General features: G+C 44.8%; 1 protein-coding gene across 1 annotated transcript; it reads left to right on the forward strand.

The window, feature by feature from the left end:
- Positions 1 to 14,282: 14,282 nt before the first annotated feature.
- LOC123162342 (ethylene-responsive transcription factor ABI4-like) lies at positions 14,283 to 20,098 on the forward strand. The gene is made up of 2 exons (XM_044580136.1): positions 14,283 to 14,845; positions 19,954 to 20,098. The coding sequence occupies exons 1-2, from the start codon at positions 14,283 to 14,285 to the stop codon at positions 20,096 to 20,098; spliced, it is 708 nt and encodes a 235-aa protein (XP_044436071.1).
- The last annotated feature ends 4,776 nt before the right edge of the window (positions 20,099 to 24,874 follow it).

Consider the following 24,874-nt stretch of genomic DNA (forward strand, 5'->3'; position numbering starts at 1 on the left):
TTCGGTGGCTGCGCGCGAGAGAGCCAGAGGAGGAGAGGAGCTCGGGGAGAGAGTGAGAGGCCTGGGGGGGGTGCGTGGCGTCGCGGACGGGATCCAGGGCAACGAGAGGAAGCAGGAGGTGGCTAGGGGGGGAAGCAGGAGGTGGCCGAGGCAGCGTCGGCGAGCGCCACGCCTCGCCTCTGCTCGTCCTCCTGGCAGAGGAGGAAGAGGACAAAGGAGGAGGAGGTGGGCTGGGCCGGCTGGGGGAACTGGGCCGGTGGTGGCGCCAGGTAAGGTTTCTCTTCTCTCTCTGTCTTTTCTAATTATTTCAGTTTTCTATTTTGCAGGTTTGTTTTGAATTTGGTTTTGAAACCAATTCAATTTATTTTGCTTCTAACAATATTTTTAGGAGCTAAAAGAATTAAAACAATGCTCCACAAAATATTTCAGAATTATTGGACCTATATTTATTTAATAGTAGATATAAATCCAATTCAAATAATTATTGATTTAATTCAAATGCCCAAATTAAATGTTTCTGAGACACCAAAAATATTGGTTTGGATTTTACCTCTTGCCAATATTTCCAGAGGATATCAGGAACATTTTCTTGGACACATTTGAGAAGATTTAATTGTTGGTTATTTTTAGAGGTTTCTGAGGCTTTGAAAATTCCTCAATTCAAATTTCATTTGAATTTAAACATGATGCAGCAACCAAGCTAGTCCAAGGCCAGGGTAAAGCTAGGGATGTGACACTAGTCCAGCACACATCTAGTCTTCATGTCTACTATAGTCAATATATAAATAAATCGAGACACTTCCACTGTAAAAAGTTAAAAACAGATGAAAACATGCGCAATACAATTAGGCCATGAGCAATTGAGAAAAACCTTAGTCATGAATTCAATGCCACTGGTGGCGGCAAAAGCAGCTGAGCGAGCATGCGGAACAATGGAGGGTTAGGTCTATGAGGTAGCGAGTGGAGTTCAGCAGCTGCAGGTGACATGAGGTCGTGTGTTGTCGCTTGGTGTGAGCTCACGGCTATTGTGTAAAACTATTGTTGAACTATCTGTATCATACTTTTGGTAAATTCTCATCCGATACGCCAGAATTGTGGTGCATCAGGACTTCAATAACTATTTCGGTTTTAGAGGATACTATCTCCGTCTTAGAGGATAGCGTTGAAGATACCCTAATGCCCTTTTTCTTGAAAAACTCTAAAATGCCAAAAGACTTTTTGGAGATACGTTTACGGAAATGAGAAAAATAGAAATACGGAATATTAATCTGACAATCAGACTTGATGTTTTCTTATCGGAATAAATAATTTAATTTATTTTGAAAATTACTTAATCCGTTAAATTCCTAACTTAGCAATGATGCTTAGCCACATTGGAAAGAAATGCAATGGAAGAAAAGACAACATTCGTTTAAGAAAAGACAAACTTCACACAATATATGTATAAGCAGCAGAAAAGTGTGGTTCCCATCAGCTAAGCACACGTAATCTAGGTCTGATTACCTCATCCTCATCCGGGGCATCAGATGATAAGCTAGACTGACGTGTAATGTGCCCGTTTCCGGCGCCTTTTAGGTACGAGAGCGCGCGCTCGGCCGAGGAGACGCATGCATCCGCGCGAGAACAAAAACAGCAAAGCGATGAAAGCAGTAAAATCAGCAATACATGTTGTACTAGTGTACTTGATACCTTTACGAAACCACATGCAGTGCTCCGCATCACCCACGGTTCCCATCGAGCCACAACGACCACGAGTCCGGCCCGTCCACATCTATCGTGGACCTTACATCGATGGGCGACGTCCAAGCAATGGAATTCGACAAAGAAGAGTAGCACATGGGAGACGGATGCGCTCGTGTCCTTGCGGGCATGTCCGTGGCCCATGTCTTATTCTTTATGGCCGGCGACTACCAGCTTCACTTCCCGGAGCGCAGAACCGGCAAAGATGCTGGACATGGGGAAGAAAGTACATGGAACATGGACGCCTCCACTGCTGGCGAAGATTTCGACTAAGTTAACATTTTATATTAAAAAATGTCATGTACACTTTTGTTAAATGAAATATGTTAAAAATGTCATGAAATTGGTCCGGCTTAAATGATCGGTCGGTTTGTTCAAATACCATTTAAAATGTGACTAGATGTATGATGGATAGGGTTGGATGGCCGGCTCCTGTATCACTATCGTGGTTGGACACTAGCTAGGTCCGCTTTAGGGGATAGCGTTGACGATATCCGAAAGCCTTTTTTCTAGAAAAACTCTACAATGCTACAAGACTTTCTGAAGATATGTTTATGGAAATGTTAAAAATAGAAATACCTAATATTAATCTAACAATCTGACTTTTTTTAGGGTGAATCTAACAATCTGACTTGAGATGTGTTTTTAACAGAAAATATAATTTAATTTATTTTGAAAATTCCGTAGACACTTAAATTTCTAACTTAACATTGATGCTTAACCACGTTGGAAAGAAATCATTAGAAGAAACAACAACGTCCGTTTAAGAAAAGACAAACTTCACACAATACATGTATAAGCAGCAGAAAAGTGTGGTTCAGGGCATGTACAATGGTGGCATACGGATACATATGCCCCATGACAAAAAGTAATTTGAGGCACCTACATTTATTTTTTCTCCCCAATGCAAGCTATCACTAGTGGGCCTCATTAAGAAATAGAAAATAAAGTCTTTAGTACACATGTATCTCTACTTTTCACTTCAACCTTTTCAGCTTTTGTCACCGGACCATACTTTTTCTCTTCAAGCACCCACCTCCTGGAGAGGATCCCGCTTCCCTATCCAAACCTACTTTACGTCATATCCGATCCTACGTGGCATGTGAGGCATCACCTTGAGGCTATGTATTGTACATGCCCTCACATCAGCTAAGCGCACGTAATCTAGGTCTCTGTCCAATCTGGTGCATCAGATGATAGCTTGGCTGACGTGTAACGTGCCCGTATGTGGCGCTTTTCGACCGAGGACGCGCCATAGTAAAATCAGCAATGAAAGATGTACTAGTGTGCTTGACCCCTTTACGTACAGGCCATCGCATATATCTTTTGTCGTGTTAATCAGCGAGAAAGCAGTGTGTGTATAATAGTATAAGCTGGGAAAAATACAACCAAACAAAAGTGAAAAGGAACAATGCAAACTGCAAGGCGGTTCTATACGTGCACGCCATGATATATATTTTTTTGTCAGTGTTAATAACCACACTCCGTTCATGGTGACGCGGCGAGGTTCAAGTGAGGGTGAAACGTACGTACGCGAGGTGATATCTGCACCGAGGCACCGCAGCCACGATCACAATGCACTGCTCTTTCAGGTCGTTACGTTGCCACCAGACCCCACAGCACCGCCTCAACCGTCGCCCAAGCTGGTAGTTTACTTTCCCTTCCCCTTTAAAGCGCAAGGCCGGCGACACCCCGCAGGTGCCTGCATACCTATTCCTGCACATGCCGCTTCCAGCATGAGCACGTCCCAGCCTGCAGCCGGCGCACACACCTGCTCCACATACACAACAGCCGATCTGACGGATGCAGATCGTGGCGCAGGCCGAAAGCTGCTTAAGCTCCTCAAGGGAACCCCTACGTGCTCTGTCTTGCCACCTCTGGTGTTCAAGAAACCCAAGCTATTCCTCGTTCCCGTCACTCCTAGTGCTCCAATAGAAGGGACCGATGACAATTTCGCCAAGCCGTGGTATTTTTCTGATTCTCCTGCTGTTTAGCCTCGGCTGTGCGTAATATGCACCGAGAGCCCATAGTCGTGCGCCATCATAATCCAGAGGCAATCTGAATTTATCTATCATATAAGTTTTAATTGCAAATGTATTTTCATTGTTATTCTCGTGTGTCACTGCCATGTAATGGTTTTACTGTGGTGTTGTTTATCATCATGTTGTTTGTTTTTACCCGTCACGTAATCTTTTCACTCTTGCCATGTGTTCTGTTTCGGTGTGGGGTGCACTCTTGTCTTATGTTACCATAATGTATTTTGAGTAGAAATCATGTAATCAGTTTACTCCATTAGTTAATAAATATGTTGTTTGGTGTGGCGTTTGAGATAATTGTTTTGAGGTGAAGAGAGAAAATATTGCTCAATCATCGGTGTTTTTACAATTTTTAGTGCAAAGAGAAGAAGTGTGAAATATGCAAATTCCAAATTCAGGAAATCAGGATCAAGGATGGAAGGATGCTGAAAAATCATCAAAGTCCATGCTCTGATGTCATCCAAGTGCACAGTTGTTGTAGTATATCATGAACAAAGTTTGTTTTAACCTTTAGAACTGAACTAAAATGGCCACTGGCAATCAAATCCCTGACGGCTTCAGTAGTTTTTGTCTTGAGGGGGGCATGAACATTGATCTCTATCAAGATATCACGGGTGATCGCGGCCTTGAATTCTGGTATATCGATCGCTCTAGACAGTATTAGAAGTATCCAAATGTATAGAAAACTATAGTAACTCATGGCTGATGATATCTGTATATTAATTTAATTCAATAAGAATAATCTGAAAAAATGTAGAGCAGCAATCATTGCACGACCATATTTAATATAAAAAGTTATTAGTTGTCTTAACATGAAATATTTTTATAATAATATTTGGGGCATTGTGTTGTAGTACTTATCTCTTGGATTTGTAGTATGGATGTCATATAGTATATCCTTATTTTCTTCCATGTACATGAGCTTGTTGCATCATGAAATTACTAGTGATAGTCGGTATCGTCCAATTGGGTTATTCCAGGGAATGATTGCTAATGTAGTCCATTCTAGTCTGACTCACATCTAAAGGTCTTTCACTTAATGTCTGTTTCGGAATCGCTATTTCAGAAAAGGGTGACATATTCGACCTCACATTTGATGGCAACGTGCAGCTGGAACCCAGCTAAATATAATAGTTATTTTGAATTTTTTGGTGAATTGAAACCTTCACTTTTGGACCAAATACAACTCAAAAAAGAAACTTTTGGACAAAATACAACTCAAACAAAAAAAAATTGGACCAATTTCTCCCGCCCCGCCCTTCCGGTCTTCAAATTTCAACCACCTGCCTATCATTCGCATTTTCAACCCTAGGCTCGTTTCCTATCAACCCGGGCCTTCTTCACTGTCCGATCTGTCATCAATGGCGCAGAATTCCAAAGATAGGTCCGGCCCGAGCATACATATAGCGCCAGCCCCGATGAAGAATTCCTCCACTCACAGCCAGCCTCCAACGACACCTCGCGTTCCTTTCCGTCTCGTCGTTGTTCACTTTGGCTCTCACCATCCCTCCGCCTCCACAGTTGGCCCTCGATTCACCTCTCCATCTACCCGTGCAGCCGGGAAAACCTGTGACTGCTTCACCATCTAACGCCAGCAGACCGACCAAGCGCGCGCTTGCTCACTGCAGGTGGAGAGTAGGACTGGACGTACGAGCGAGCTTTTCGGCTCGGCCCGAAGCTCGCTCCAGCTCGGCTCGATAGGATAATCGAGCGGGCCGAGGTCTGAAAACAGGCCCGTTTCGCGACCGAGCCGAGCCGAGTTTCAGCCGGTCCAGCCCGGTGACTCGCTTGCGGCCCAGCCCAATTCTATCGTCCATCGCAATGGCTAGCGCAGCATTAGGGCACGAGCAACACAAAGCCAGTCTCTCATCTCTCCCTTTCTCTCCTCTGCGCCGCCTCGCCCCTCTCTCACCACGCCACAGATTTGGATCGACGGCGACGAGCGACGCCGCGTTTCCTCGCCACACCGACAACAACGGACTCGGCACCGACGACGACGAGCGGCGCGACCATTCCTCATCACACCGGACGCAGACGGACGCGCCTCCCCTGGTTTCTCGTGGAACATGACGAGCCGGAGCAGGTACCTCCTTCCTTCCCAATCCCTAGCCGCAGCTCTCTGAACTTCAGTAGTACGCATGTGATGGATCAATGGATGGATGGATCGATGGATGTAGTTATGTAGTTTGAACTTCCAGTACGCATCTGATGGATGGATCAATGGATCGATGGATGTAGTTAGGTAAATGTATACAGACAGGTAGATGGATGGACGGATGTAGGGTCGAACTCCCACATCTACGTAGGGCTAGATGGATGGATGTATTATAGCCTGTACGGGTAGATGTAGCGGCGACGGATGGATGGATCATGGATGGATGGAGTTGTAGGGCAGAATGGATGGATGTATTATAGCCTGTACGGGTAGATGTAGCGGCGACGGATGGATGGATTATGGATGGATGGAGTTGTAGGGCGGAATGGATGGATAGATCAAAATTTTCATTGATTCCATGTGTAATTAGTTTTCTGCTGTTGATGACCTAGTTGATGATCTACTTGTTGTAGCATAGCAGCTTGAAAAATAATCTACTTGCTGGAAAATTACATAGACTCCATGTCTAATTAGTTTATTGTTGTTGATGATTGACCGTTTGTTGTTTGCTGATGTATGCAGACAATGGACAAAGAAAAGGGGAAGGCGGGTGGGAAGAAGGAGAAACAAGGTCGTTGGACTCCATTATGAAGAGCAAGTTGCCGGTCTCGGGGATGCAGAAGGAGAATGGGAAGGGCAATGCAGTAGCTACTGTGCGGCTGCCAAGGAAGCTGGCAAATGATTCCAGCAATTTCCCAATCGCTGAGTTGTTGTATAGGGTAAAAAAGGAACCTCTGCTATGACGTCTCCCTGACCCCGCCGGTGCTGGGGTGCGTGCCGGAATCGCTGTTGCCTCCGGCTCCGCAAACTACTATGAGAGGGAGGCTACATCTTCCCAGGTATGAAGGTGCAAAATATATATTTGTGCAAGCTTGTGTATGTGCTGTTTTTCTTTTTGAGTGTCAAATTTATGTGTGCCCAAGCTCATATGTGCTGTTTTTGGTACCTAAATGTCGAATATATGTTCGTGCAAGCTCATGTGTGTGCTCTTTTTGGTACACAAATGTCAAATATATGTTTGTGCAAGCTCACCTAGGTGCTGTTTTTGCTATCGAAAAGTCAAATATATATTTGTGCAAGCTCATGTATGTGCTGTTTTTGCTATCCAAAAGTCAAATAAATGTGTGTCCAAGCTCATGTGTGTGTGTGTGTGTTGTTTTGGTGTGCTAGGCAATGGAACATGATAAGCAAGCGGAGGAGGATCATGAGGAGGTGGAAGAGGATGAGTGTCCAAGCTCATGTGTGTGTGTGTTGTTTTGATGTGTTATGCTATACAAAATTTCTTTGTTTGGCTGTCAATATTTGATGTTTTGTTATGTAAAGATCAAAGGAAGTTCTTTCCAAAATACAGTAGAAATGCTGCCCAATTTTTTCTCTAATCTGTTACATTGTTACAATTTTCGTAGAAGAACTCATAGAAGAAAGCTTATTTTTCATTACTATGACCATTTCTTAAAACAATAGATTGCTGGATGTTTCATTTTTAGCAATATAAATTGTTTGTTTTCCAAAATATGAGTTTAATTGCTGCAAAAGAATCAAGATTGTGGAGTATATACTGATATACATAGGTACAAAGGCTCTGGAGCAGCTGGCTTACGAGCCAGCTCGGTCTGAGCCGAGCCACACCTAAAACGAGCCGAGCCGCCTGAACTAGGCTCGTTGGCTGAGCGAGCGGAGCCGAGCCGAGCCGAGCCGCTTCAGAGCGAGCCAAAGCCAGGCTCGGATCAAGCTCGGCTCGGCTCGGCTCATGTCCAGCCCTAGTGGAGAGACCAACCGGCGTTTGGCCACTTCAGCCTTTTTGCTTATATTATATTTCTAGATTTGTATCAAGCGAACCACAGACTTAAGTATGTTTGTTTTTGTGAAGGAAGAAGGCGACGGTTTTGAATCCAGCACAGGTGCCTGCTTTCGCGGCGGACGGCGGCGAGTGTTCGGTGGGCCTGCAATCCTCCCTCCCCCCGCTCTCTGATTTTCTTCCCAACGGCGCTAAATTTTTTCCCGTACTCGCCGAAATCAAAAAACGATTCGCAGAAATTTTTGGATGAGTTTGAAATCGGCGGATATCGAGACTTCTGTCGTTACTATATCATCAATTTGTAGTTGGTTTGTTGATACTAGTTTATTGGGATTGAAGTTTATTGAGTGTTTTGGGTGTTTTATTTGCTAGATTTGCTGCCTGTTTGTATTTCATCACCATGATTTTCGCCCCTGTATCACATTGGAAATGAAATTTGTATCGTCCAGCACAAACTTTTATGGAGCTGGATTGAAATTGGCTGATGGATGCACTTTGTAGTTATCACGCTTTTTTCACCTCAGTTATCAGGCATGCCCTTGAGTTGTTACTCTGGCTTAGTTTAATTTGGACACATATTTTCCTCACATTATGTGCAGTAATTTATCCACTGCTAGTTATCGCCATATTTCATGTTTTATAGTTATCAGTCCTATTGCATCTTATTAATCATGTTTGTAGCCTCACAATTGTAGACCATTTGTCAGTTCATAGTGCTCAATGTCCTAATATTTCACCATGCTAGTTTTATTTTATTTTACCGTGATTGCTATTCTAATGTACCAAGGTCTGTAAGCTCTGGGATTTGTTTTTTCAACTCGTCGGATATATAGTAGTTATCATATTTCTCCTTTGGAAATGGGCATGCCTGCTGTAGCAAAATTACTAGTCTCTTAATTTTCGTTCATGCCAAAAATTAATTTTAGTTTTGTTAGTCAACGCGCATCACTGCAGTTCTTTTGTTGCTATGTGTTCACGATGTGTTTCTGCAATTTTGTTTTATGCCTATGGTCTGTACTTTGCATAATTACCATCACTATTTTGTAGTATTGCCTTGTTTGATGTATATAAACTCTCGCCAAGTATTAGCAAGTCTACCAACCGGTATGTGTTGTACTATTATTTACCTTTCCTCTTTTCTCATTGATAATTTAGCACATTTTCGTTGATATTGCATAAGTAAATTTCGTTCATGACTATGACTGTCAAATTGTTGTTTCCAGGACAGTTGTGTATAAATTACGATGTAGTAGCAAATTTCACAAAGTTGTTTCTGGGTATTTTTCATCATGTACATTTGAAAGGGGTGGTACGATTTTTCTTGTGGTGTTTCTATACTTTAATTATGAAGGTTACTATGCCCTCTGGTATTTCTATATTTTTTTCAAAAAAAATTGTGGGACATTTTTAACTGTATTCCTCCTCTTGTACGCGACAGGGCACAATGAAAAGGAAACGCAAAGGAGATGCAGCAATTCAGGAGGTAGCTTATTTGATGAAGTTGAAGTCCCCTACAGATAGAAACAAGGCTTCTTTCAGCTTGCTTCCTGGCAAACAACTTGTTCATGAGTCATATACCAACGATAAGAGCCACGATGATGGTGACGATAATGATGGCTACTCCGATGATGATGGAGACTATCGAATTGTTTTTCGTGCTCAAGAAGGAGCCTATGATTCTTCAGGCAGTAGGGCAGCCTATGTAGACGTCCAAGACAGTGCTACAACAAATGCAAATGTGTAGCAAATGATGAAGGCACGCCAACAAGTGTGAGGATTGAACATGTTCTCGAGTCGCAAATTATGCTTAGTGAACCTTTTCGCACGACATTAGTTGATGGAGGGGAAGGCATGCTTAGCCAGCCAGATATGGCAGACAAGCGGGTTGAGGTGGGCAAAGAATCTTCCTTCAAGGGCTATGGTGCTTCTCTTGTGAAGGCTTTGGATAAGACTTACACAAGACGCAAGAAATTCAAGGTATCTTCTCCGCCACCACCAGTTGCACCAATTGACTCTGCCATACTATCGGAAGCTTAAATGGATTACCATATCAAGATCATTGTCGTACAAGAGCTTGGTATTCGGTTCACCGATAAGGGCACCAGTGAGAGCATTCCACCCCTCAGTCAGCAGAAGCAATATTCACGCAGGTGAGCTCTCATTGTCTTTCCTTTTTCTTTTTAGCTTCATCATCACTGTATGGTAATTTTTGGAGTGATTCTATAGTAACTTGAGTAGTTTAACATTGATAACTTATAATTCTCATATTTACACTTTGTTTACTTTTGCTCAAGCCACTTTCTCTTTTTCTCGATAGGAGACCTAACAAGCAGGTTGATACGGCTAAGTAATCATCCAGATCAGCCCTCCCGATGAAGAACAGGAGGTGGTGGCGGCTTCATATCGTAAAACACGATGATTACATCTCTCTGTTTTTTGGATGAATAGGTATTTATAGAGTTGGAGTTAGGGTTGCCGGAGCTACCAGGGGCGCACAAGCCTGCCAGGCGCGCCCTAGGGAGGTGGGTGTGCCATGGTGGCCTCCCTCTCGTATTTCTCTTCGCCAGTATTATTTATATATTCTAAAAATATTCTCCGTAAAGTTTTAGCCCCATCCAAGAACTTTTATTTCCGTGCAAAAATAACACCATGGCAATTCTTCCCGAAAACATCATCAGTCCAGGTTAGTTCCATTCAAATCATGCAAATTATAGTTCAAAACAAGAGTAAAAGTGGTTGGAAAAGTAGATATGTTTGGGAAATATTAGTGACCGGATGGGGCGACGAGGCGACTCTCTACCGCATTGAGACCGGCTACCCGTCTGTCTGCATGTCGACATTAAATAAGCGGGATAGCCGAGAAACCCACTTTGGTGCCTGCACTGAAATAACTCGATGTTTGGTTTAGTCGGTGCCTGGTATTTATATGTGGTCGCGCACAGCTTGATCCGGACCACGCCACGTCCGTTTTAGTTCCTCCTTCGTGCACCAACTCTGCCATGGCGAGCTCTATATCGAAGTGGGAGAACCTCTTGACGGAGCAGAAGCACCAGTTTCTCAGCCTTGCGGCCGACTAGCAGCATTATCATGCGCGACGGATAGAAGTCGGCTTGCCGAAGGTGAGAGATGACGACGATCCGGCACCCCCGCCAGTGCCAGTCCATGCATGCAACCGCACTTCAACATCGTCATGATGGACAAGCAGGCATCACTGCCAGTGTCGATGTTTTGGCTGGCGCAGGAGGAGCCAGGCTCCTACCTCGCCCTCCTCACGCATCCCTGGCTGGCTGAGGACCAAATCTATGGTGGGTTCACGACCACAGCGGCCATGGCCTCGGAGTAGCCGATCTTTGTCGACGAGAAGGGAGCGTTCTGCGAGACCATGTGCAGCGCTTGCGTTGGCTGCAACGCAATCATGGTGGAGGCGGGCGTGGTAGCTTAGGCGATCACGAACGGGGACATTGGTAGCTCTGCATCACCCACAGTTCACGTGGGCCACAACGACCACGAGTCTAGCCCGTCCAAGTCTATCATGAACCTCACATCGACTAGCTATGTCCAAGCAGCGGAATTCGACAAGGAAGAGTAGGACATATGAGAGACGTAGGCGTCCGCATTCCATGTGGGCATATCTGTGTCCCATGTCTTATTATACCTCGCCGGTGACCCGTAGCTGAACATCGTAGAGCTCTGGCCTGGCAAAGATGTCGGACCTGAGAAAGACAGGATATGGAACACGAACGCTTCCACAATTGGCGAAGATTTAGACTAGGTTTACATTTTATGTTAAAAATATCATGTACACTTTTGTTAAATGAAATATGTTAAAAATGTCTTGAAATTGGTCTTGTTTAAATGATCGTCTGGTTTGTTCAAATATCGCTTAAAATGTGTCCAGACATTTCATGGATAGGGTTGGATGGCCGGCTCCTGTGTTATTGTAGTGGATGGATACCATTTCTGTATGAGTGGATAGCGTTGAAGATACCCTAAAGCTTTTTTTTTTCTTCAAAAACTCTACAATGCTATAAAACTTTTTGGAGATAAGTTTATGGGAATGATAAAAATAGAAATACCGAATACTAATCTAAAAATCTGACTTGAGATGTGTTTTTATCAGAAGAAATGACTTAATTTATTTTGAAAATTCCTTTAACCGTTAAATTTCTAACGTAACAATGATTTTTTTTGAAAGATCCATCTTGGCTGGCTTCAATAGTTTAGCAGAGAACAGACAGGTTACAAGAGTTGATCAAAAGATCAAAGACTAAGATAAGAGCAACACGGGACTAAAGGGAAAAGAGAAAGCCAAAAGTGGTAAAAATAATATGTCGCATCTAAATCCCCGAATGGGGTCTCTATAGCTTTGGCTCCCGCTAAATGCCACTGTTCCATGTTTCGCCGTATTAACTTAACAATGATGCTTAACAACGTTGGAAAGAAATGCATTCGAAGAAAAGACAACCATCGTTTAAGAAAAGACATACCTCACACAATATATGTATAAGCAGCAGAAAAGTGTGGTTCACACCAGCTAAGCGCACGTAATCTATCTCTCATCCCATATGGTGCATCAGATGATAGGCTAGGCTGACGTGTAACGTGCCTGTATCCGGCGCTTTTCGGCCGAGGACGCGCGCGAAATCACAAAAATCAGCAATGCAAGCTGTACTAGACTACTAGTGTACTTGATCCCTTCACGTACACGCCATGGCATATATCTTTTGTCGTGTTAATAACCTTTGCTTTTGGGTGGTGATCGTGTTAATCAGCAAGAAACTAGTCTCCTGGTAATAGAAACGGCGGAGCTGGAAAGCAGTGCGTGTATAACAGTATAAGCTAGGAGAAATACAACCAAACAAAAGTGAAAGGGCACTAATCTGCGCCGGCGCACCGGCCCAACCGTTCGGCCGGTCGCGTCAGGGCCATTGGATTTGAGCCGCGTGGGCCATTGGATCTGGCGAAAAAAAAAGGGTTTGCCCCGCAGCTTCTTCTTCCTCTCGCTGGAAATCACATCTCCCACTCGGCGCGTGCGTCCTCTCCCCTCCGGTGCCTGACCTCGTCGCCGGTCCCCACTCCCGCTGGCCGTCCTCGTCGCCGGTCCCCATCCTCGTCGGCTGTCCTCGTCGCCAGTCCCCATCTTCGCCGTCTGTCCTCGTCGCCGCCTTGACCCATAAAATAGCTGCGCCTGCGGTTGTAGCTCTCAGCAGCGACGGGTGAAGCTCAGGTTGCAGCTCCGCCGCTGTCCCTCGCCGCAGCCCTGTCGCCATGGCCACGCCCAGCCAATCTTTTCTCCTTCATCATCCAAGTGCAGATATATTTTGCTTCAACCATGGTTCATTTTTGCTACGACCGGTGACAGGAATCCCTACAACCATTCATGTCGACAGTCACGGCGCCGACCATGATTTGATTCAACCTTCGTCGGGTTTTGCCGGGAGTAGCAAGACGTGGCACCGGTTGTAGCTTTTCCCGTTGTCGATTGCAGAAAAAAATCGCGTGCAGCTCCTTGCCGTCAACCCGTCGTAGCCTCGCCGTCATAACCATTGTTGGCTCTAGCTTGAAGCTTTTTTCATGGTCGGTTGAAGCTTTTTTCGTAGCTGCTTCCAGCTTTTCCATGAGGATTGAAGCTTTTCTATCATGCCTGTTGAAGCTTTTTTCTCCATCGGTTGGAACTTATACTAGGCCGGTTGAAGCTTTTTTCCATGTCCGTTTGCACCAATTCGTTGCCGTTGCCGTCGCAGGTCGCGGTCTTCCCCACATATGATGGATGTAGCAAAAATCCCGCCGGTAGTAGCAAAATCTTAGGACGGTTGCAACAAAAAAAGGCACCGCGCTAGTAGGTCGCAGACCCGCCGTGATGAATGTAGCAAAATCCGGCGCCGCTAGTAGCAAAAAAAGACGACGGTTGCAGCTTCTATCTCAGCTGGTTGTAGCTTTCAGGGGGGGGGGGTCATCGTTGGAGTGGAGATAGATGGATGGACGGAGTGCGCCATGGGGGGGGGGGGTAGGAGCACCGCCCCGGCGAGTGGGATCTGGTCTAGCCGGTTGGCTTTCATCGGCATGGCGTGTGCTTTGGTCGCTCGTGGAGAGAGAAAGAGCTGGGGAGGAAGAAGAGCGGTTGGCATATGGATAAGGCCGTAGATGCTTGGCTAGGAAAGAGGGAAAGAGGGTGTTGCATGTGGGCCTGGATGCGTGGACGAGCGACTTGGCGCAACAAGGAAAAACGGATCGCACGCCCCATGCGCGACCGGCGGAAGACTCAGCCAGTGCGCCGGGTATAAACGTTTCCCAAAGTGAAAAGGAACAATGCAAGCTGTAAGGCGGTTCTATACGTGCACGCCATGATATATATTTTTTGTCAGTGTTAACAACCACTCCCTATTCATGGTGGGGCGGCGTGGTTCCAGTGAGGCTGAAATGTGCGTATGCGACGCATGGCTTGATGCCGGAGGCTGGGCTGCGCAAGACCCGCTGTTAAACCCCATCGTCTTGCACACATCAGGCATCCACCTCAAAGTGCATCCACCTCCGTTCGACTGTGGTATAGGCCATGGCAGCCGCAGCAGCGGGTGAGAACAGCAGGTTAACTAGGGTGAGAAAGAAGGGGGATGGCAAGTTCACCGCAGTTATGAAGCACCCGGTGACGAAGACATTGTTGTGGCTGGGGACGTACCAGTCCCCTGAGGTCGCCGCGTGCGCCTACGACCTCGCGGCTAGGGAGCTGAAGGGCACAAAGGCAAAGCTCAACTTCCCCTACCCTCCGCCGGCCAAACTGGTAATGGAGGTGATTGCTGCACCGAGGCACCGCAGCCGCGGTCACGACGCACATGCACCACTCTTTCAGGTTGTTAAATTTTCACTGGACCCCACAGCACCGCCTCCACCACCGCCCAAGCTGGTAGTTTACTTTTCCTTCCACTTTGAAGCGCCCGCTAGAGACACCCCACCGGTGCCTGCATACCCGTTCCTGCACATCCCGCTTCCGGCACGTGCACGTCTCAGCCTGCAGCCGGTGCATGTGCACGCACCTGCTCCACAGCCACAACAGTCTATCCAACGGATGCAGATCATGGCGCAGAAGGAAAGCTGCTTAAGCTCCTCAAGGGTCTTAGAGTAATTCTATAGGGATAGGAGAGGCTGTTTAACTTGTACCTCAATTCTATCTCTTCTTCTCCCGTATCTCTCTGTAATGACCTGTTTGGTCTATCTCTCTGATCTCTCTTGATTTCTCTCTGTAACTTGTGTACCAAGGCTTTTGCCCAATATATACAATACGGCCCGAGACAAAGGGTTCTATACTTCCCAAATACTTTCACATGGTAACAGAGCCTCTTCCTCATTAGATTCAAAGAGATCGCATCTAGCTACCTTTGTGACAGAGATCATGTCTACCACCTCCGCCATGTCACCCAGCACCATGGGCGCAATCACCACCACCTCCTCCTCCACCTTTGCCTCCCCATCCACAGCCACCCGTACCTTCCACGGATCGCCACCACGGGAGAAGCTGACAAGGGGGAACTCACTGCTATGGAAGGCCATCGTGCTGCCACAGATAAAGGGTGCTCAGATGGAGCACTACCTCGATGAGAAGAGCCCGCCACCGCCGGCCACTCTCACCATCACCAAGGACAGCAAAGAAGAGCAAGTCATCAACTTTGCACGAACTCTCTAGTATGCACAGCAGCAACAAGTTCAAGGGTACTTGATGGGTTCCTTTTCCCGCGAGATCCTTTCACAGGTTGGCACGCTCCAGAAGCCGGGCGAGGTGTGGCGCGCCATCAATGAAATGTTCGCTACTCAGAGCCAAGCACAGGCGATCAACACCCGCATCGAGCTCACCAACCTAAAATTAAAAAGTAACATGGCCATGGCAGAGTACCTTGGCAAAATCAAGAGCCTCACCGATGAAGTTGCGTGCACCGCTGTGGCACTCTCCGATCCTGAGATCATACGTCTCCAAGATCCTTGCTGGCCTCGACATGGATTACAATCCAGTCGTCTCTGCTCTTGCTCCATGGGTGGAACCCCTCACGGTTCCAAAGCTGCATAGCCAGCTGCTCAGCTTTGATGCCCGCCTCACCCTCCTCCATGGCGGCGATCTACGGCAATCTTCTGCATACTCCCCTTAACAGGGTCGCGGCCGTGGCCATGGTCACCAGGGCGCCAACCATGGTGGTGATCGCGGACGTGGCGCTTCTTCGGGCGATGGTGCCCGCTCTGGTGGTGGCTACGTCAACAACAATGAGGGTGGCGGCTACGGCACCAACAATGGGGATGGCGGCTTCAACTCCAACAATGGCCGCCTCAACTCTTCATCACGTGGCCACCCTCATTGTCAACTCTGCAAGAAGGCCGGTCATGAGGTCATTGATTGCTGGCATCGGTTTGATGAAAATTTTGTCCCCGATGCTCGTTTGGTTGTAGCCGCTATGCGCGAGCAAGGAGGGGATGGCATCTGGTATGTCGACTCTGGTGCTAGGGACCACGTCACCAATGAGCTAGAGCAGCTTGCCCTTCGCGAGACATATCACAGCAGTGACCAGATCCACACCGCTAGCGGCAGAGGTATGGATATTTGTCATATTGCTCAAGCTTCACTTAATTCCCCTAATCTTCAAAGTGATCTAGTTCTTAGGGATGTTCTCCATGTTCCACAAGCTGACAAAAATCTTTCCTCTATGTCTCGTTTAGCCACCGATAACAATGTCTTCTTTGAAACTCACCCTCGTTATTTTTTTCATCAAGGATCGGGCAACGAGGGCACTTCTCTACCACAGTAGATGCATTGGAGGACTCTACCCCATCTCACCTGAAGCACTTAGCCTCAAGCGTCATCACGTCTACTCCGTCATCACGCCCTCTTTGGCACGGTGGCATCAAAGATTAGGACATCCCTCATCAATCATAGTTAGGCAAGTAGGTAATAAAGACAATCTTCCTTTGTCACATAGTTCAAATAGTGAGTCTATTTGTGAAGCCTGTCAATGTGCCAAGAGCCATGAGCTTCCTTATCCTAAGTCCACTACTGTGTCTCATGCTCCCTTAGAGCTTATTCTCAGTGATGTATGGGGTCATGCCAGAGATTCTTTTGGTAGAAAAAAAATACTATGTTAGTTTCATTGATGATTACAGCAAGTTTACATGGATTTATTTGCTTAAGTATAAATCTGAAGTCTTTTCCATCTTCCAAGAATTTCATAAACTTGTTGAGAGACAGTTTGACAGAAAAAATTTATCAGTCTAAAGTGACAGGGGAGGGGAGTATGAGAAACTTTACTCCTTTTTCCGTAGCATTGGGATTACCCACTATGTGTCTTGCCCTCATGCTCATCAGCAGAATGGCTCTGCTGAGCGCAAACACTGTCATATCATTGAAGTTGGTCTCTCTCTTTTAGCTCATGCATCCATGCCCCTAAAGTATTGGGACGAGGCTTTTATCACAGCTACATATCCGATCAATCGCCTTCCCAGTAAGGTTATTATCAACTCCACTCCTTTAGAACGGTTGTATCATCAAAAGCCAGATTACAATTACCTCAAAAAAAAATTGAGTGTGCTTATTATCCCAATTTACGTCCATACAATCGTCACAAGCTTGAGTTTGGCTCGACACAATGTGTCTTTATTGGGTGCAGTAACCTTCATAAAGGATACAAGTGTTTTGAAATATCTACTGGACGCATTTATATCTCTCGTGATGTTATCTTTGATGAGACACTCTTTCCTTTTTCCACACTTCATCCCAATGCGGGAGCTTTGCTTCGTGCGGAAATAGCACTTCTACTAGATTATGCTACACTTCTTGATCACGGGGGTGAATTAACTGATCATGATCATGTGCAAAAATCCAAAGAAAATTGTGTTTCTAATGCCTTTTGTGCAGATTCCTGTCGTCATTTTATGTGCACCACATACAAAATAGGCACGGCCTCCAGTGCTGATTCGGCTGACAACGCACAATCCCAGACGGATCCACGGCAGACTGCAGCGCTGGCCGGCGCGAGATCCCACACTGATTCGTTGTTGCAGCGCACCCTGGTGGCCGACAGCACCGCAGACCAGGCGGACCCCACCAGTCCAGGCGCGTCGCGCCAACCGGCGCTCGCATGCCCCGCGACGCCCATCGGGCAAGGCGCGGGGGGTAGCGAGTTCGCGGCTGCCACGTCTCCAGGGGGCCCAGCAGCTGACCGCGTCGCGCCAACGCGGGACCCGCCAGTTGCTTCCGACTCGCGAGTCGATCGTGGCCGCGCGTCGGATGTGGAGCAGACCCAATCTTCCTTGGATCAGGAGCCTCATTAGCCTAGATCTTCTGCGGGCAACGTTGCAACAACAGGATCTTCTGCGCCTTCTTCACCTCTTCGTCGACACACAAGGTCTCAATCACGTATTGTCAAGGAAAAACAATATAGTGATGGTACAATAAAGTATAATCCAACTAAGTGTGCTTTCCTTGCCACTACTGTGAACCTATTAATCTGCATGATGCTCTCGCTAACAAGGATTGGAAGGAAGCCATTGACAATGAATATAATGCACTTATAAAAAATCAGACTTGGCATCTAGTACCACCGCAACATGGTGATAATGTGATTGATTGTAAGTGGGTATACAAGATTAAAAGAAAATCTGATGGAAGTATAGACAGGTATAAGGCAAGGTTGGTTGCAAAGGGTTTCAAGCAAAGGTTTGGAATTGATTATGATGATACCTTTAGCCCTGTTGTTAAAGCAACTACTATTCGTCTTGTTTTGTCCATTGCTATTTCCAGAGGTTGGAGCTTAAGACAGCTAGATGTTCAGAACGCGTTTCTTCATGGTGTTCTTGAGGAAGAAGTGTTCATTAGGCAACCACCAGGTTATAAAAATCACAGCACACCACACTATGTATGTAAGTTGGATAAAGCCGTATATGGTCTAAAGCAGGCTCCAAGAGCATGGTATTCTAGGTTGAGCATGCAGCTACAACATCTTGGGTTTACATCATCCAAGGCAGATACATCCTTGTTCTTTTATAGCAAAGGCAATATCACTATTTTTGTGCTTGTTTATGTTGATGATATAATTGTTGCTAGTTCATGTCAAGAGGCCACTGCTTGTTTGCTTAAGGATTTAAAACTTGAATTTGCTCTCAAGGATCTAGGTGATCTTCACTATTTTCTTGGCATGGAGGTAAAGCAAATTATAGATGGCATACTTCTTTCACAAGAGAAATATACAGCTGATGTTCTAAAGAGAGTGGGATTGGAGAATTGCAAACCTTTGAGCACACCAATCTCTACCTCAAAAAAACTTACAGTTGACAGTGGAGAAGTTCTTGGCTCATAGGATGGAACAAATTACAGGAGCATTGTAGATGCTTTACAGTATCTGACACTTCCACGTCCTGATATCTCTTATTCAGTAAACAAGGTATGTCAATATTTGCATGCTCCTAGAACTACTCATTGGACAGTAGTTAAAAGAATTTTAAGGTATCTCCAGTATACTCAAGGGCTTGGACTTCAGATTGTCAAGTCTTCTTCCTTGCTTGTTACTGCATATTCTGATGCAGACTGGGCAGGGCCTGCTGATGATAGGAGATCTACTGGTGATTTTGCTGTGTTTATGGGATCAAATCTTGTGTCATGGAGCGCAAGAAAGCAAGCTATTGTCTCAAGGTCAAGTACAAAGGCTGAATATAAATCTTTGGCAAATTCTACAACTGAAGTGATGTGGATACAAACATTACTTTATGAACTTGGAATTAAAGCTCCACAAGCTGCAAGACTATGGTGTGACAATATTGGTGCAACTTATCTCTCAGCAAATCCTGTTTTTCATGCACGGACGAAACATATTGAAGTTGATTTTCATTTTGTCAGAGAGAGAGTAGCTCGAAAGCTGCTTGAAATTCGGTTTATTCCCACACGGGATCAACTTGCGGATGGTTTACTAAACCTCTTAGTGAGAGAAGATTAGATGAGTTCATATACAATCTCAACCTTGGCAAAACTTCTTGAGGTTTAGATTGAGGGGGAGTATTAGAGTAATTGTATAGGGATAGGAGAGGCTGTTTAACTTGTACCTCAATTCTATCTCTTCTTCTCCCGTATCTCTCTGTAACGACATGTTTGGTCAATCTCTCTCTCTCTCTGTAACTTGTGTACCAAGGCTTTTTCCCAATATATACAATGCGGCCCGAGACAAAGGGTTCTACGCTTCCCAAATACTTTCACAAAGGGAACCGCTAGGGGCTTCCTCTCACCACCTGGTGTTCAAGAAACCCAAACAGTTCATCGTTCCCGTCACACCTAGTGCTCCAACAGAAGGAACTGCTGACAATTTCACCAAGCTGTGGTATTTCCCTGGTGCTCCTATTGTTTAGCCTCAGCCGTGCGCAATATGCACTGAGATCCCATAGTCATGTGCCATCATAATCCAGAGGCAATCTGAATCTATCTATCATATCAGTTTTAATTACAAATGTTTTGAATGTTGTTCTCATGTGTCGCTACCATGTAATAGGTGTATTGTAGTGTTGTTTATCATCATGTTGTTTGTTTTTACCAATCATGTAATCTGTTACTCTTCTCTTGTGTTTTATTTTCGAGTGGGTGCACTGTTGTCTTATGTTACCATACTATATTTTGGGTATGAAACATTTAATCAGTCTACTCCATTAGTTAATCAATATGTTGTTTGGTGTGGAGTTTGACATAATTGATTTGAGCTGAAGAGAGAAAATATAGCACAAACACCAATGTTGTTACAGTTTTTAATGCAAAGCGAAGAAGGATGAAATATGTGAGTTTCAAATTCAGGAAATCAGACTCAAGGGTCAAATGATCCTAAAAAATCATAAAAGTCCAAACTCTCATGTCATCCAAGCGCGCGGTTGTTGTAGTATATCATGAAAAAAGTTTTTTGTAACCTTTATAACTGAACTATAAATGGCCACTAACAATCAAATCCCCGTCCGCTTCACTAGTTTATGTCTCGAAGGCGGCATGAACATTTATCTCTATCCAGATTTCTCGGGGGATCACGGCCCTGAATTTCGGTACATCGATCAATAGTATTAGAAGTATCCAAATGTATATAAAACTATAGTAACTCATGTATGGTGATATCTAAAGTAGTGGACTATCTTCGGTATATTAATTTTATTCAATAAGAATAATCTTAAAAAATGTGGAGTAGCAAACATATTTGAAGTACAAAGTTATTAGTTGTCTTAACACGAAACATTTTTATAGTAATATTTTGGGCACTATGTTGCAATTGCTATGTTGTAGTACTTATCTCTTGGATTTGCAGTATAGCATATCCTTATTTTCTTCCGGATGTACATGATCTTGACGCATCATGAAATTACTAGTGATTGTAGCTATTTTCCAATTGGGTTATTCATGGGGTTATGATTGCAAACGTAGTCCATTCTAGTATGACCCACATCTAGAGGTATTACATTTGCCTTGTGTAAGGTGAGTCTAAGATAAGTTTTGAGGACAACCGATGATGTTCTTGAAAGGTTCAGGCCTATTGGGTATGGAGAAGCAATGATATGACCAACGCTAAAGTTGTTTGTACCGACGACCACCACGATGTACAAGACGCTGGTCTAGGTCAAGTTATGGCAGCTCGGCTTGATAATATGATGCATCCTAGTGAGGAGAATATTAAGGTTGAACCAGAGTCAGTTGGTATTGTGCAAAATACAAGGCGTGAGAGTCAAACCAGGCTAGAGACATTTATTTTAGCAGATAAACAAACGAGTACTGGTCCTTGTGAGGAAGTTAGATTTTTCACGTACATGCATGGAGGATGGAGATACTATTACTCTGGGGACCAATTAATTAAAGTGGAGGATGTGTTTGCTGCACGTATATGGTTCAGACGACGGGGGCTGGTCACAATATTTTTGTTCATATTTTTACCTTCCAAGAAACGTACGAGCAAAGGAAGTTGTGCATGTCGTAAACTCTCCTTGAAGGCTGTTGGCTGGGGGCCACCAACAGCGTATACGACCATGTTGTTACCAAGGTAGAGTCCTAGTAGATTATTCAGGCAAGTTTTAGTCAGTTTATTAAATTTGATATATCTGCTGAGATGTAAAAGGCAGAAGTTGTTTAAATTAGTAGAGGTCAAGATAGATGGGTTGAGTTTGCCACGCAAGTTAGATTGGTCGACCACTATATAAGATCATATATGTGCGCCATGTAAAACAGGTCATATTTTTATGAATAGACACGATGTGTTTTTAGGGTAAATACCCATATCGAGTTTTGGGGGAAGCTGTCTAAAAATCCCTAAGTTTTAGAGGAAGCTTTAGAAAACCTCTGTGTTGCGATTTCTCTTCGTGGAAATTGTTTTGTGCTTGAGTACCGTCGTCGAGATTGGTTTTCTCGTGCTGGACCGTAAGGTTCAATCCCTCTACTTCGCGTACATCGCGTGCGCGGGCGAGAGGCTACTACTGCTGAAGGTGGAGTGTCGTGAAAGATCGGGCCGCAACAACGGATCGGATCTCGCCACGAGGTTCGGTCTATATCAAGTGGTATCAGAGCAAGGTTGTTCACGACACTGTGCGAGAGATGACTGGATTATCAAGGAAGCTAAGCTATGGATTTCTACTAGAGGAGGAAGGTCGATGGGATGGCCTTTTTCATACTCGTGTTGTTGTACAAGAGAGATCATGTGCTATGACAATCGACCACATGAGTTTGATCAACGCCGCAAGCATCGAGATGGTGGAGAAGTTGCAACTACCGATGACACCACGCCCACAACCATACTCGTTCCGTTGGGGTCATGACGAGCTCAGTGTCACACATCAAACCAAGGTATCGTTTTTGTTGGGAAAATATTTTTGCACGGTTTTGTGTGATGTGATTCCGGCACCAATGGTTTCATGTCACTTATTGTTGGGCAAGCCATGGTACAGAGAGCACGATGTTGTGTATGATTGTCAAACACACATATATACTGCCAAGAAGGGTAGGAACTACGACCTTGTGCCCATGGGTCAGGACCGTTTTATTGCTTGGAGGACAGAACATCAGAAGAAGGTAAAAGAAGAAGAAGATGCGAAAAAGAATATGGTCAAAGCTACTGAAATTTCTGTGGTCATTGTTCAGTCAGCGGATGGAATAATTACTGAAAAGGATGACCAAAAACCGAGGACGGTTTTGCTTCAAGAGGGAGAGGATGATATGCCCACAAAGAACATAAGTGTTTTCAAGGTTCATGAAACTTTTCTGCCCGTCGAGGGTTTACAGACCGAAGAATTGTACGTCAAAAAATATATTTGTTTTGATGGGAAGTATGAAGGAGAACAAGCATTAGTTGTTGCGCATGCTACATGGCGTAGAGAGACAAACAAGTTAGAGTCAAGAAGCACCACGTTTGAACATGCATGGACGTCAGGATGCATGCAAGCTGATGTGCTAAGCCAGTTTGGAGCTTGTGCTAATCACGTGAACCCTATAAAGGTGCAAACAATTAAAAGGAAACATCTAATCTACTGGTATTTCTTTGGACGATCAAGACCACCAGAAGAGCCGTGCATGAGGAAGTTTCTGAGGTGGGGTCTCATGTGTTTAAAGGAATCGGGATGGGGTCCACCGGCTGGCAAAACTAAATTAACCAGCGCACATATAGGAGAGTCAAACTTTATCTTAGCACGCCGATATGTAAAAGGCAAGTCAGTTTAAATATAGTAAGAGTCCAGTATGTTTGGAAAGCTTGTGTGCGTCGAATTATTGTTAGATGGGTCGGCTATACTAGTATAAGTAGCCATACTACAGTCCATGTAAAGGGAGGTTATTTTTATATGAAATAGACACGATGTGTTTTTCAGGGTAGACACCCGTATCAAGTTTTGGAGGGATCTTTAGAAAACCTCTGTGTTGCGATTTCTCTTCGTGGAAATTGTTTTGCGCGTGAGTACCTTCGTCGAGATTGGTTTTCTCGTGCAGGGCCGCAAGGTTCAAACCCTCTACTTCGTGTACATCGCGTGCACGGGCGAGAGGTTGCTACTGCTGGTGGTGGAGTGTCGTGAAAGGTCGGGCCGCAACAACGGATCGGATCTCACCACGAGGTTCGGTCTTCATCAGGTGCTACCACCTTATATAGGGTCAAGAGGGGTAAGAAGTGCAACCTCGTGCCAATGGGCGAAGAGCGTTTTATTTCTTGGAGGAAAGAACATCTTGAGATTATAAAAGAGCAGGAAGAACAAGAAAAGAAGAAGGCCCAAGTTGCTGAAATTTCTGTGGTTGATATTCAATCGAGTGAAGAAAATATTGCTCAAGAGGTCAACTCAAATCCGAGGACGGTTTTGATGCAAGGGGGAGAGGATGATATGACCAACGCTAAAGTTGTTTGTACCGACGACCACCACGATGTACAAGACGCTGGTCTAGGTCAAGTTATGGCAGCTCGGCTTGATAATATGATGCATCCTAGTGAGGAGAATATTAAGGTTGAACCAGAGTCAGTTGGTATTGTGCAAAATACAAGGCGTGAGAGTCAAACCAGGCTAGAGACATTTATTTTAGCAGATAAACAAACGAGTACTGGTCCTTGTGAGGAAGTTAGATTTTTCACGTACATGCATGGAGGATGGAGATACTATTACTCTGGGGACCAATTAATTAAAGTGGAGGATGTGTTTGTTGCACGTATATGGTTCAGACGACGGGGGCTGGTCACAATATTTTTGTTCATATTTTTACCTTTCAAGAAACGTACGAGCAAAGGAAGTTGTGCATGTCGTAAACTCTCCTTGAAGGCTGTTGGCTGGGGGCCACCAACAGCGTATACGACCATGTTGTTACCAAGGTAGAGTCCTAGTAGATTATTCAGGCAAGTTTTAGTCAGTTTATTAAATTTGATATATCTGCTGAGATGTAAAAGGCAGAAGTTGTTTAAATTAGTAGAGGTCAAGATAGATGGGTTGAGTTTGCCACGCAAGTTAGATAGGTCGACCACTATATAAGGTCATATATGTGCGCCATGTAAAACAGGTCATATTTTTATGAATAGACACGATGTGTTTTTAGGGTAAATACCCATATCGAGTTTTGGGGGAAGCTGTCTAAAAATCCCTAAGTTTTGGAGGAAGCTTTAGAAAACCTCTGTGTTGCGATTTCTCTTCGTGGAAATT

This window comes from Triticum aestivum, chromosome 7B (genome assembly GCF_018294505.1).
Source record: "Triticum aestivum cultivar Chinese Spring chromosome 7B, IWGSC CS RefSeq v2.1, whole genome shotgun sequence".
Lineage (NCBI taxonomy): Eukaryota > Viridiplantae > Streptophyta > Magnoliopsida > Poales > Poaceae > Triticum > Triticum aestivum.

Bases quoted from the DNA above. Each gene is read 5' to 3' on its own strand.
- LOC123162342 (XM_044580136.1), top strand. From the start codon at position 14,283: ATGGCAGCCGCAGCAGCGGGTGAGAACAGCAGGTTAACTAGGGTGAGA. The intron at 14,846-19,953 runs GTAATTCTATAG...ACTTTCACAAAG, and splicing joins AGCTCCTCAAGGGTCTTAGA to GGAACCGCTAGGGGCTTCCT.